The 14602-nt window shown below is 36.7% G+C and overlaps 1 protein-coding gene across 2 annotated transcripts in view; it reads right to left on the bottom strand.

Moving 5' to 3' along the window:
- Window positions 1-14602, bottom strand: part of LOC102588629 (exocyst complex component SEC5A) — a 25815-nt gene that overhangs the window by 7876 nt on the left and 3337 nt on the right. The window contains exons 4-11 of one of the 2 annotated variants that reach the window (XM_015314566.1): window positions 12009-12203; window positions 11797-11924; window positions 11514-11672; window positions 10779-10883; window positions 7993-8067; window positions 5292-5429; window positions 5011-5202; window positions 1489-1623 (exon numbers count right to left, since the gene is read on the bottom strand). In XM_015314566.1, the coding sequence (XP_015170052.1) occupies window positions 1489-1623; window positions 5011-5202; window positions 5292-5429; window positions 7993-8067; window positions 10779-10883; window positions 11514-11672; window positions 11797-11924; window positions 12009-12203 (1127 nt within the window). Of the gene's footprint in view, window positions 1-1488; window positions 1633-5010; window positions 5203-5291; window positions 5430-7992; window positions 8068-10778; window positions 10884-11513; window positions 11673-11796; window positions 11925-12008; window positions 12204-14602 lie in introns of both variants that reach the window. The other variant, XM_006359757.2, reaches the window with a different exon arrangement.

The raw sequence follows: 14602 nt of genomic DNA on the forward strand, positions 1-14602 counted from the left end.
TCTTTTTTACCCTAATTAGCAAGTTTAAAATTCACCAAAAATTAAACTTACCCCTCTTTAGATATTACATTCTTTCAAGAAAGAATCTCATGAATAATTTAATATTTAATCTTGAAATGGGTCTATTCCTAAATTTCTAAAATAGTTTCCATCATTTTACTGTAACTATTTTTATTCACCATGTTGGATATTTAAGTTTGCAAAAATGGTGGCTGAAAATGGGAAAGAAGAAGAAAAAAATAATTAAAAAATCGACTAAATAGGTTTTTCACGCGCGCTCAACAAGTGTATTACACTCACTAAGCCATGTAAGCAAAAAGTGTCAAAATGACACAGCGAGACCCTACATGAGGTGTCTAAAATGAACATCGCCCACTTAAGGTGCCTAAGTGAAACTTCGTGCCAACTTTAAGGGGTCACCGATGGGTTAGGCCAACTTTAAAAGGTACAAAGACAACAAACTTAAGAGAAGAGCTTAAGTGGTTGTTAAACATATACATCATAAGACAGAGGATCTGTTTGGATTCAAGGGATTTCATGCTGTGGCGATAAGAATTTGCTTCCTCACCTGGAAGTTCTTTTATTTTGATTATATCTGAGAGACGTATCTTTTTAATCATTAATGATATTATGATTTTGAGTTTCACATTAATTCATTTTTTCATCAAAAGGGGAAAGGAGAACAAGGATATTTTCAGGACAATAATCCGTAACATCTCGAACAGCAGGTGGTTATCCTTGCATTGTGTATCTATAGCACTATAGAGGTGTACTTCTCACTGTGTACACTACAGAGGTGGACTACTTGTGTTGTGTTTCTTGGTTTTCTTACTTCAAATTTTCAGTAAGAAGACTTCCGGTCAAGCTTTCTATCCTATCCACCCTATGAGTAAATTCTCTCTCAACACAGCTGTGAGAACTAAACTTAATTTAATTCAACCATAACTTGGTCATACTACAAAGCACAATAGGTCAACTAGAACAAAAATTGATCCACTTCTATGGTAGACAAGGAAAGCCAAATTGATAGGTCCCAGCTCCAATGGGAGTTTTAATCATAATGAGATTTGTCACAGTAAATTTACTATCTAAAAGAAGTAAAGGATATGGAGTACAATTGGAGTGGTATTCATGATTAGATTTGTCACCATAAATAACTCAACGAAGAGGATTCCATCTATGCTCTAGGTGTCTTTTGTGTGGTGCTGGCGTGCTGCTAGAGAAAACATATTAGTGACCTCAATAGAACCACTCCCCAGCAAAAATAAACAGAACAAAAGAAGTAATATGCAGCCAGGCTCAATCCTCATTAATTGAAATGCAAAAATTTGAAAGTGACAATCAAATTTTTTTCTTTTTTGGCAGGACAAATTTGGAAGTGGAGACAATTCCTATAACCATAAATAGAAGACAACTACGTACACAACTACTCAAACTTAACATAACCATCCGTACTTTAATCTCCTACCATCAAGATTGGACATTTACCTTGGATTCATAAGCTGATATAGTACTGCGCACCATCCCAGCAACTTCATCAAGAGAATGATTTGAGTACTTCCCATCTCCCACTTTTTCTTCACGTTTATTCGCAGAGGCATTCACATTTGAATCAGAGGATACCTGAGAAGACTACAGAACCAGGAGAAAGGGCCATTGAAATCAAAGCAATTAGCAGATGGAAATAAATAACAAAAATTGAGAGATGAGGCTGCACTTTTTTATACCATGGTCACCAAATATGGGAGCGAAGTATCTACTAAAGGACAAAAGAGTGTGGTAAATTAGCTACTTATCAACCCCCCCCCCCAAAAAAAAAAAAAGGGTATGGTAGATTAGCCTCTATTCCCAGGAGGCTAACAGTTGAAGTTGCTGACATGACAGTAATTGAAAAAATAGTCAAAGCTGAGCATCCGTATCTATCACAGCTAGATACGATGCAATTGAGTGTGATAAAGATGCATTGAGGACAGCTACGTTATCATCAAAACACATTATCACTTTAAAAAAAAAAAGAAGCTTTCTTGGTGCAGACAGACTTCTATTTGGGGTTTGAATATTCATTACTTAAAAAGAAATAGGAACAGCTCAGAAAAGTAGAAGCACTGCTTCAATCATTGAGTTGCAAGACAAATGCAAGATTCTTCTTGTAAGCAATAGAGGAAACATACTAACAAACAAGCAAGAAGGTATCTGGTAGACACCTTGATCAGACCAACGATCCCAATAAGAACTATTCATGATCAACTATAGCAAAAGTAATGGATATTTCTATTAACATCTAGGTCAGCTAATGTCATTAAGTTGAGCAAAATTTATTGATTTCCACTAGTGAGAGAAAAAATGAGAACAGCCCTAAAGACTAAACTATAGTTAAAAATGAGCACATCCCTAAAGACTACATAATTGCAACAGCTAACGACTTCAACCATACACACACACACACACCCCACCTTGTGATAAACATATCTAGTGCATCTATTTCAAACCCCAAAAAGGAAATAGCTCAAAAGATCTTTTTCAACTTTTCTTTTTTATGAAGTAAATAATTTCATTGCTGGCATCAAGTGGATGCATAATAGTTACAAAGTAGAGTAGCAAAAAGAACTTACCAGCTCCAGTACATATCTAGTTGAGAGCTAATGAGCTGATAAAATTCAAGAGGGGTAACAGGGGAATCTATCGGGGACATACAGACCCAACTATACAACAACATAAGACAACTAGCTTTTAGAGACTGGCAGGTAGTTGATATTCCATCAAAGCATCTCCTATTTCTTTCATTCCAGATACTCCAAAAATTAGCCACAGGTATCATCTTCCAAATTCTTATGATCGTGTTTCAACTTGTTTCAGTATCATGTTTATGTTCCTATAAACGGGTAATTCTCATTCATTGAGAGATCAGAGTTACTTTTGACACCATGACCGTAGAACAGCATGTAAGCACCATTAATGCCAGATTTTAAAGGAAATGAAAAGTTACGGGAACCAAACTTTATAACTGCTTCACCTTGAATGTGTCATCCCAAGGATAATGGCACAATCCTGATGTGCGGTGGTGGGGCCTGGGGAATAATGGAGTGTTTTCTGTGAAATTTTCCTACGAGAAACTTTTGGTTAGGGAGGAGCATGTTTTTCCATGCCGCAGTAAGGATTCCAAAGGTGCCGAGGAAGGTGCGCTTTTTCACTTAGCTAGCTTCTAGAGGGATGATTTTGACAACAAAAAATCTTAGAAAGCAGAAGGTTTTCTATGTCAGTAGGTCTTTCATGTGTAAGGAGGCAGGCGAGGACATGGATCATCTTCTTCTACATTGCGGTTGATTATGAGAATGAGACTCTGGTGAGACATGCTTAGGTGATTTGGCACTCCATGGTATACCCCTTGTATATGATTGAATGATAATACTTTTACTTGACCCGGAAAAAAAGTAGCACAATCACTAATTGAGGGGCAAGATTTTTTTTTTCAATCAGTAAGCAAAAAAATTCAGACACCAGCAAAACCCAATATAAAGATAGTGCAGGACAGTAACAAACTTCATCTTCGGGGAATCAGAGTTATTTCATTGACTACGCTCTTATCCAAAAAGCTTATAACTATTTGACTATAAAAATTGTCATTTAGAGTACCTTTTATTTAGTTTTCAACTGGGTAAATATTTTAAGAGATCGATGTCCATATTCACACTGAGAATTAAAGAAGTTCATCCCTGTAATCTGACCACCAAATTCTTTTGAGACAGCGGGAGAATCTTTAATTCTGAAATAGCATCTAAAGAAAGAAAATGCTTCTTCTTTCTGTCTATCAAATTGGGTTTTGAAATGTTTTAACTTAACAAGAGTAAATATACACAAAGGGCAGATACAGATGTTACTCTGCCATGTAGATAACTCTAAATATCAAACCAGTGAAGTGGATGCTGTCAAATGCTTTCAATTTCCATGTAATGCAAAAAACATTACTTCACATCTACAGAGTCAGAGATTACAAAGAATTATGGTTCTATTAGTCAATGTTAACACAAAGCATTTAATCTTTGTCACCACTGCAACAAGTGACTAAAGCCCAGATCTCGGCGCAGAAGGTTTATATTAGCAGAGCACTTCTTAACTGGCTGCTTTCAATCTCCATGCATTTTCTCTACTCTCAGACAATCAAGAGCTTAATCAGAAACTTGTAAAATCAACTGACCTGGTTAACATTGGGAAGGAAAAATACGAGAATTACTTCTAAACCTAATACTAAAAAATGTATTTTAAAATGTGTTACTCTTCCAAGACTCGATAACTGTGCAAATCAAGTAAACAGATTAGTAAAAGATCGTCAGTAATTATGTTTCTACTATTATTATTATTATTATTATCATTATCATTATCATTATTACTATTATTATTACTATTATTATTATTATTATTATTATTATTACTATTATTATTTGTATAAATTTTAGGAATCACATAGTTTTAATATGAAATTACAATCTATCCCTATTTAGTGTGTAATTACATTAATCCCTGAAAAAGTAAAACAAACCGGATACATAATATGTAACTCGGATACATTATAAAATAAACCGGATACATAATATGTAGCTCGGATACATTAAAAACTAGTTTGGAACTTTGGATACATTAAAAACTAGCTCGGATACATTAAAAACTAGCTCGGATACATTATAAAATAATTTAGAATTAGGAGAGAAATAAAGGATTTTAGAAATAGAAGGGAATATTAGAAATAAGGAAACATAAGACGTGTATTTTAGTAATTTTTCTTTATTATTATTATCTTCTTCTTTTTTGTGAAAAATAGATTTACAGCCCCCAAAAATAACAAGTGCAAGATGCAAATTTAGCTGCTTTTTTTCCGAGACTGAACCAGCCAAAAAACACAACAAAAGCTCTCAGGCCCTCATTAAATTTGTGAATTATCAGAAAATATTTGCTTACATATCCTCGGTTTTGCACCAGCCTATATAAAGTATACTGGGTAGGTTAATTAATTACCTTCGCGAATTTCCCACTGAGAACTGCAACAGCTACTCTCCAAAAGGCAGGTACATGATAGATAATTACAGCAGTCAACCTCCTTATATAACTTCCTCTGAGAGCATCAACCTTTTCACCAGTAAATTCCACTTGTTGTGAATCACCCGTCAGATATGTATTTTCAATAGAATCAGAGTAATCAGCATCTGACTGATGATCATTTGGGACAAAAATTAGTACATTAGTTTAAAGTACAGTTAATTATCAATGTTTTATTTACAAAACACAGTTGGGCTTACAGTATTGTTCAAATCTTGCTGAATATGCCTCCATTTTGCATCAGATAAAGCTCTTTCACGCATCTCAGTCCGAAAATTTTCCATTCTTGCTTCATGATCCAAAGTGCATTTCTCAAGCAAACCTCGGATTCTGTGGTTCTGTCAAATGGACAACAAAGAGGACATTGCAGAATTTACATCCCATCACGAAATAAGGAAATAATTACCATATCATTCACCTCGATTAAGGAGAACAAAGTGCCAAATATCCTCTATGCAGAAGAGAGAGGGTTTCACAACCAACCATGGATTTTCTGTTTTTATCGAACTATAGCAATCAAAACCCAAATTTTTTTTCTCATAGTACATGATGCACATGCAACCCCCAAAACCTTTTTTTTTTTTGACAAAGGTAACAGCTTATATTAAATCACAAAAAAGGCTGTGAAACCAGTATTTACAGGAGTAATAGAAGGCAAAAACTGCTACCCCCCACCCCACCATATCCCCAACCTTCTTCAGATAACTAATGTTCTCTACCGATCAAAGTAATGTACATGTGACGCTGCAGCATTCACAAAAAATAACAAACATACTACATTAATACTCTCTCCTTCCCACTTCGTACAGTATTGTGGGGGATGTTCTAAAATGTCCACCTCCATTCATCACTAAAATTATTCTATACAACTTTCACTACTTCTTTCTTCTTCTTTTTTGAGAAGGAACTTTCACAACTTTTAAGAATTAAAATTCTCAACTTTATATACTATACTAAACTAAGACAAATTGAAACGGAGGAAGTAATATAATATATTTTCAAATTTTTTCGTTTTCATAAGGAATATATTTTCAAAACTAATATCCTAAACTCTGCAACAAGTAAAATTAGCAAAGATACAATGAAACAAAAAGTGTATGCAGTCAAAAAATGAAAACAAGTTACGAGTTTCCTCACGAACAGTGCTGCGATCTATCTCCAACAACAGGTCTCTCTTCTTACTCTTATTTGATAATTTCTTCCAAAATTCTCCACTTTCTTGCTGATCTGGAGATATATTTTAGGTTTCAACTTTTCTCTATGGTCTTTCTTTGTTCTTTACGAAAACCGTGGTGCTTGGATCAACTTACCTGCACCTCGATTAATTCCCCGGGTACCTGTTACCTCCCACCAGCACAAGTGTCGGGTAACTCTATCCACTAAGGCTTGGACATTTTTTTCTATGATCTTTCTTATGACCAGTCATGAAAAGCTAAAGACTAATTAGCTAAGATCTATTAAGACATTGTGATTAATCTAATGTTTCTAGTATGTGGCAGATTCCATATCGCTACAACAACGGGTTTTGTTATAATGTCCTGGGCAATCCTCACGTCATGATTTACCTTTTGAAATTGAGTTGGGCCTAGTCTGTTTTTGTACATGCTACCAAAGTCAAACTCATCCTTATTCTTGATTCACTTAATGTTGGGCCCACATATTATATTGTGGATGCTCCACATGTCTAGGTCTAAGCGTGCGACGGAAGGAGTGTTAGGTTAGAAAACAGGCATTGGCCCTAACTTAACCCAAAAGCCAACTCATGAGGTGACGATAGTCCAAGGCTATCTAAGGAGATAACCACCTATTCCATCAACCAATGTAGGACATCATGACACTTTCCCACCCTCTCGCATGACCAGGCCTAAACATCTAGAGTGTGTGGAGAAGAGGTGTTAGGTTAAGAAACTGGACATTGGCCCTAACGCCAACCCCAAAAGCTAGTTCATCAAGTGAAAATTGTCTAAGACTATTTAAGGAGACAACCACCTAACCCATCAACCAATGTAGGATATCCTAACACCTCCTCTCAGCCTAGACATCAAGAGCATGGAAAATATAGCATGGAGCCCTAACATTGAGCAAACAAAGAATATGAATAGGTTTTACTCCAATACTATGTAAAGAAAATGAACCTTGATCTAACTAATCCAAAGCTGGCTAAGACCATATAAGGAGACAGCAGTTGGCACCTTCTGTGATTCTAACGACCCCATTCCACACACCCAAGATTGGACATCAGGAGTGTGGACTACATAACATGAGAACCCAACATCACATAAACCAAGAATATGGAAGGGTTTGACTCACTATGTTTTTAAAAAATAGACCTTGAGCCTAACTCAATCAAATAAGCTTGTTCTTTCTTTATAAGAGAGAAATCCCTGAGAACTAGTGGCACGTGGTTCAAAATTTGGTAGATAATGATCCCCCACTTTTACCCTTCTCCACTTGACTATCAAGTTTATATCTGTTGCAGAATTCGAACTTGTGATATATGCCTAACCCACTCATCACACGTTACAACCTTACCACTAGACCAAAGCCCTGGAGCCAATCCGGAAAGCTTGATTATGAGGTAAGAATTGTCCAATATCACCTAAGGAGACCACTCATACCGTCAATAAATCAACATGCCCTATTAGATTTAAACAGTGGGTTCTATCAAAAGTTAAAGAGACATCAAACAACTATGAGTTCAATCAATGGATGAAGCATACAAAACTCATAGTGGAGTTACCAGTTGGTATAAAACACCTCATGAAGTAATATTATATCCTATTTTGTCGATCTTTTGTTTCTATTGTTAGTGTCATTAGGTTATATGTTTAATAAAAAATATTTTCAAAAAAAAAACAAAGAACAAAAATAGAAAGAGTTGTTGGACCTTAGAGTCCTCACCTGTATATTCAAATAGTGCCATACGGGATCTGATTCGGGTTCCAACTCCAACAAGAGTCTCACATTATTTTCAAGCTGCATAAAGCATTATAAATCAAATATGAGTAGCAAGTATTTATAGGAAAATATTTTAATTTTTTCTTGAACATTACAATCTAAAGTGTCTGTTAGATGGTTGCACACAAATGCACAGGGCATAATTCAAGTGCAATCAAGTAAAAAAAAATTGCAAGGAAGACATTGATCGGAACTGTTTGGTTTACCCTCAGTAATCTGATAATTAAGAACTGACAGGCATTGATATAAGCACTTCACCCTTTTTGAGCTGGAGTATCACATTTTATCTTCATATATATAGTGAGATATCCAACCATTTGTCTGGAAGTTCATTTATCACACTGCAAAAAGCAGTTTCATCGACACTGCAGACTGCCATCAATTTATCAGGCTACTTGTCTTCTCATATAAGACATCTGATAGATGATATAGGCAATTTGTAATAGACAACATACACTCAAGCTCTTTATATGGGACATATGAACCCCTCAACAAATTGTAATTTGAGGCTGTTTAACTCTAACTTTGCTGACTCCAAACAATGTTCTTACCACTGTTGTTATTTGCATTTGGTTTTCTTTTAATTTGTACTTCCTTGTTACTTTTTTCTGCTCTTTATTTTTTACTGTGTTCAGATTTTCGCATCTCACAATGAAAAACAGAAAATATATACCCAGCAAAATGCCAAGGCAGTGTTTCATATTCTTCAGTTGAAAGAATATCTCGAGGATTTGTATGACAGAGTAATCCTGGAGTCCATCTTCCTAAATAATACGAACTCTTTTTTTATCAAGCTGGGAAAAACGACAAGGATAGTTTATGCCATGAGCCTTTTACATACTTCTCAAAGGGGGTGAGCACCAGGAGAACGTTGAGACGCCATCGAATTGGAGAACTCTTCAAGCAGTTAAGTTCCTTTATTTATTCATATTTACATCCTCTGCTTCGTAAATTAATGCTGGATTTTTAATTTCTATAGAAGTGTATGAAAATATGTTAGAGATAAAAAGGAACAAAAGGTCTTTTTTAAAAATAAAAAAAAGTTAAAAAGTGAACAAATGGTTTCCAGCACATGTCGTCAATCTACTATAAAAAGAACAAGCCATAAATCTTTTGAGTCTACTATACACAGTTCGAAGTTCGAACATCTCACTGGATACAACAGTAACTGAAAGATCACCCCACCCCCCAAATGACTTATCCTGCCCTGCCCTGCCCTGCCCTGTTACCATCCCTACACCGATTCCAAGAAGTTTTCTGAGGCCAGAGAGAGTTTAGGGAAAGCTATTTACAGCTAAGGAAGCTCACTCAGTAAATTAACCAGTATACAATTATAAGACACCAACAATTTTATAAAAGAACCCCAATCAAGTCCCGCGACAGTACACAATTACCCTAAATCATTGTGAACATAAGACACTATATAACAGGAAAATGTTTGAGGCATTTCGCTCCTATCACAACTTACTATTAACAAGAAAAAACAAGTATTAACTAGGCTAGACCAGTGCTGTCAAAGGCATGCTAAAAACACGCTTAAGCTCTGAAGCGAGGCTCAAAACATGTTGAACACTTTGCCCTGCTTAATGTGCACTTCAGTGTCTGTTGTCAAGGCTCCAAGGTGAAGTGTTTCCTGAAGAGGCAACACTAAAGAAATGATATTTCGCTTAATCGTAAGAAAAACTCAATTTCTTTTTTTTTTGAGAATTAAAAAAAAAAACTCAATTTCTTTGTCCATATATTTGTTTTCATGCATATAATTATTAACCTTGGACTAAACACGTATTTTGTGTTTTTTCTCCAGGTGCCCCGTTTTCCATTAAACCCACATTTTATTTGCGCTTATCACTCCAACAAACCTTTTAGACCTTTTTGCGCTTTTTGCTTTTGATAACACTAGGCTAGACACAACTGGAGAGTGATACAATGCATCCTTGCAGATGACAAATAGGTTTCTTGCATTAGAGTCTAATGGTGTATACCTCTCGTAGGTTATCCCTTTTAGTAATATGTGATCTCCATTTATCCCAAAATAGATAGATCAAATGGGTATGAGATAAGTAGTCAAATAGAATGGCTTCAATAGCTGACTGGTTACTAAAACAAAAGATGTCTGATAGAAAGGGGAGGATTAGCAAAGTTAGTTGGAAGGTCCAAGGACAATTTCCAAATCTACATATTGAAAGTTCAGGATTTTATTTTTTTTAATTATAACTGTGCAGTTCAGGCCAGCTTGAGCGCACTTCGTCTAATTCCAAAGGATACTTGTCACCTCCCACCAACAACAAGTATCAGGTAACTCTATCCACAAAGGCTGGAACAGATGGGAAGCAATCGCCTAGTGTTATGAGACCTCATGGTTCTCACCCACTTCATTAGCCACTAGGCCACACCCTTGGGTGCAAGAAAGCTCAGGATATTATTTCATATTTTCAAGTATAGCAGGAGAAGAGTTTTGAGATCTTTAGCCTTTCAACAATTCAAGTGTATACAGTATTAGAGAGCATTCCTTGTGGACTTCTAGAGAACCAAACAGTCTACCATAATGTCCTAATCATGCACCGATCATGATTTTTAACTTTTTAATCATGTTGCTCAGACTCTTCAAAAATGCCAACGGGTGCATGTTGGATTCTTAAAAAGTGGTGTATTTTTGAAGAATCCGACATGGCATCAAAAGTGAATAGTCCACACAACTTAGCTTTTTAATGTTGGTAACTGTAACTTACATTTGTTAGGTCAATCTGAGGATCTTCCAGAGACTTGTAAAGCTTGCCTTTAAATTCTTGCATAACTCTTTCAACCTCCTCAAGTACACGCTTCAAAATTCCAACCTGAAGGAAGGACATTCAATCAAGAGTGAGTACCACAGGTAAGGCAAAAACTATGAAGAAATGCGAACAAGTACTCAATTCAGGTCAGACACGACCAAAAAGGATTAAGCATCAGTCAATTATTCCCCCAACATGCCAAGGAGCATATAAGTTATAACAATGTCAAATTGCGCCTGACAATAATTAAATCAAAACTAGGCCATGAAAAGTGTTAATCAGCTTGACTAATCAGAATACCTTCAGATGCAGAGGATGTCTAAAGCACCTAAAATACTTTTCTTAATAATTAAATACAATGTGTCATTAACAAAGCATCAAGGACGCGATCGCATCTGTTCATTAAACAAATTGTTAGGGAAAAAGCAAAATCATCTATTGCTTAAATAGGAGAAGCTTCTGCAAAGCATCCCTAGACTACAATATATTATGATAGGATCCAAGCATAATCAAACTGGTAGCACAAAGTATAACGACTATAAAACCAATTAACAAGTCAAGGAAAAGGCTAACCACAGAGGGGCATGTGTACAAATGAACACATCAAAACTCTATATACCATTGTCATGTGGAGGATAATGCATTCAACACAAAGCACATGTTAATTTACAGCATTAACTAGGTCATCCATACATGAGAAGGAAGAACGATTGACTTTGCTTTCCTGTACTCCCTGACAGCCAGGTCATATTCACCAGTACTAATGCTATGACGAATTGTGCTGGGCAAGTTAAATAGTGTTCGGAACCTTTGCAGCATTCCTTGAACAGATCTTATTTTCTCAGCTTGAGCCTGCACAATAATGATTACACTCACAGAAGGTTAAAAAAAAAAGGCAACAGAAGTAAAAAAACCACTCACAGATCAAAAAATTTACTAGAAGTATCCATAAAGAAATAAAGAACACGCTACCTACTTGTCTTTCAAATAGTGGCCCAAAAGCACGATTAGCAATTGAACTGACTCCTTCGATACAATTAAATAAGTGAGAAGTTCCAGAACCTTCAGGGTCTTCCTCAATCCGCCTTAACTTCGATTCAATATCTACAACAAAAACATTGATGACAAACTAAAAGTTCCTATCATAAATGAAAGTAACACCAAAATCCTACAGGACGCGTAGCTCACCATCAATTGTTGTTTTGCAGGACACAAAGCAGTCAAAATTTTCTTTAACCAACTGTTTTTTCTGCAGGGTACGTCCTTTAAGATCAGTCTTCACAGCAAGAGCACCTGATTCTAACTCAGACGCGCTGGTCTCTTGGTGAATTCGACAGAGAAACAACTTCGGGTCGAATTTCTCAGAGAAGTAATTCAACCTCTCTGCAAGATTAGATATGAACTTGTTAGAAAACAAGTGCAGAAGAATAGAAAAGGGATACATGACATAGACTGAACATTCCATTAAACATAATCGATGAGTGTAGAGAGAAAAAGTATGCCCCTAGGGCTTTGATCTAGTGGTAAGAGGGTAAGCGCACAGCGCACAATGTGTGGGTTAGACGTACGTCACAGGTTTGAACTCCACCACAGACAAAAGCCTAGTATTTAAGGGCAAGGGTAAAGGGATGTGCCAATTATCCACTGGGTTTTGAACCGTGCGCCACCTGGCTCTCGGGGATTCCTTGGTTATCTTTTGAATAGATTGAGTTTTAACGCTTTTCGAAATAGTGGTTAATTAGACAGCCTATCAGGTGTCTGTTGCAGGGATTTCTCGGTGATAAAAAAAAGCTTAGAGAGATTGCGGGAAACTCCTTGCCGAGGGCCTGTGCACCCCCCGGGGACTTAGTCGGGGCTCAAAGAGACTCGGACACCCGGAGCAAATCAAAAACAAAAAAAAAAAAGCTTAGAGAGATTGCGGGAAACTCCTTGCCGAGGGCCTGTGCACCCCCCGGGGACTTAGTCGGGGCTCAAAGAGACTCGGGCACCCGGTGCAAATCAAAAAAAAAAAAAAGCTTAGAGAGATTGCGGGAAACTCCTTGCCGAGGGCCTGTGCACCCCCCGGGGACTTAGTCGGGGCTCAAAGAGACTCGGACACCCGGAGCAAATCAAAAAAAAAAAAAGACTTAGAGAGATTGCGGGAAACTCCTTGCCGAGGGCCTGTGCACCCCCCGGGGACTTAGTCGGGGCTCAAAGAGACTCGGACACCCGGTGCAAATCAAAAAAAAAAAAAAAAAAAGCTTAGAGAGAAAAATATACATAACACATTCTTCTACCACATGTTTCGTTTATAAAGGTCAATAACTTGCGTGGGATATGGGGATGAAATATCCATTCTCTTTACATGTCATTCCCTTATCTAATCATCAAAGCTTACAAGTATCCATATTACTCAATTTAAGTTGAGTTCTCATAGTATTCTGCTAAGTTGCTCGGACTCAGGTGCGGGAGTCCGATACGGGTGCGGATCTAGAGGTTGGATCCTTCATGATCTAATTTTTAAGATCCAAGGATATGGATCCATGTATGGATATGGGTGCGGGGATTCGCCTAAAAATAATAAAAATATCTAAAATAGAGTTATAAAACCTAAATTATGAGATATTATGTAGAGAACTTGAGGAGAATCCTGGAAGGAGATTAAAGGAAACAGAGTGACATAGAAATATATATATAAAAGGTATTCTATTTTCTTCAATTTCACCTTAACTTTCGTATTTTTTATAGAAATCATTAAAACTGTCTCGATTTTCCCTATTGATTTTGGTCAAAGTACCCAAAATAGGTTGACCAAATCAGACATGGATCCCCCACACACACACCCATGTCGTGTCAACAGGGGTGCGGCACCAAAAGTGAAAAGTCCGAGCAACTTAGGTATTTTGTATGACCATAAGTGTCCTTACTTGAAATTCTTAGGAATCGCTTATGTACGCTTGCTACAAATAAATCAAATGCCCATAGTATAGTCACATTTGTATATGTGAGAGCATTGTCCATATAGTCATAAGATAAACAGAGAACTAGCTCTTGAATAGCTAAGTATCATGTTAAGGAAACTAAGTGTTGTAGAGAGAATCTACTTAGATAGCTTAATGATCTTTTTGTGATTCACTCTATAGGCTTTTAAGGCAAATATATAACAAAAGTTACCCTCAATGATGGGAGGGTATTCGAAAGTTTTACTTGACACACCCGCACGACGTGATTCCGTGCACAGGGTTGAGACTAGACCATTATAGTGATCCTGAAAATTGTGGCATACCCGCCCTTATGGCATCATTTGCATTTGGAGTCAGCTGGAATGTCATATACTAGTTGCCCCCGACTCGAGTCAATATATGGCACATATGGCCTGCCGGCAGACCCTCATAGTGAGCCCACAAAGGGGCGACGTATCAGACCGCAATTACATTATATGCATAAAAACATAGAGATAAGCTTTTGGGAAACTCGTGTCTTACAGTTGACCTGGATCGTCTTTGATAGGCCTTCACGTTATCATTTGTATTAGAAACAGTTGAAGTACTTAACCTAGGCAAACTATAGGTGTTATATATAATGAAAGCTTATTTGGATGTTATGTGATAAACTTATCAAGTTGGTGCATGTGTTACAGCTCCATATCATATATCTACTCCTTGTATGCTTATAATTCTTTCGATTAGACATTCGGTTCATATGAGCTTCCATATTTGTCTACCTGTTATTCTGTCTACTTTACATACTAGTACATGTTGTAATTTTTTGCCTAGATAACTATAAAGCCTCCATATATCCAT

The sequence above is a fragment of the Solanum tuberosum genome, unplaced genomic scaffold (genome assembly GCF_000226075.1).
Source record: "Solanum tuberosum cultivar DM 1-3 516 R44 unplaced genomic scaffold, SolTub_3.0 scf00294, whole genome shotgun sequence".
Lineage (NCBI taxonomy): Eukaryota > Viridiplantae > Streptophyta > Magnoliopsida > Solanales > Solanaceae > Solanum > Solanum tuberosum.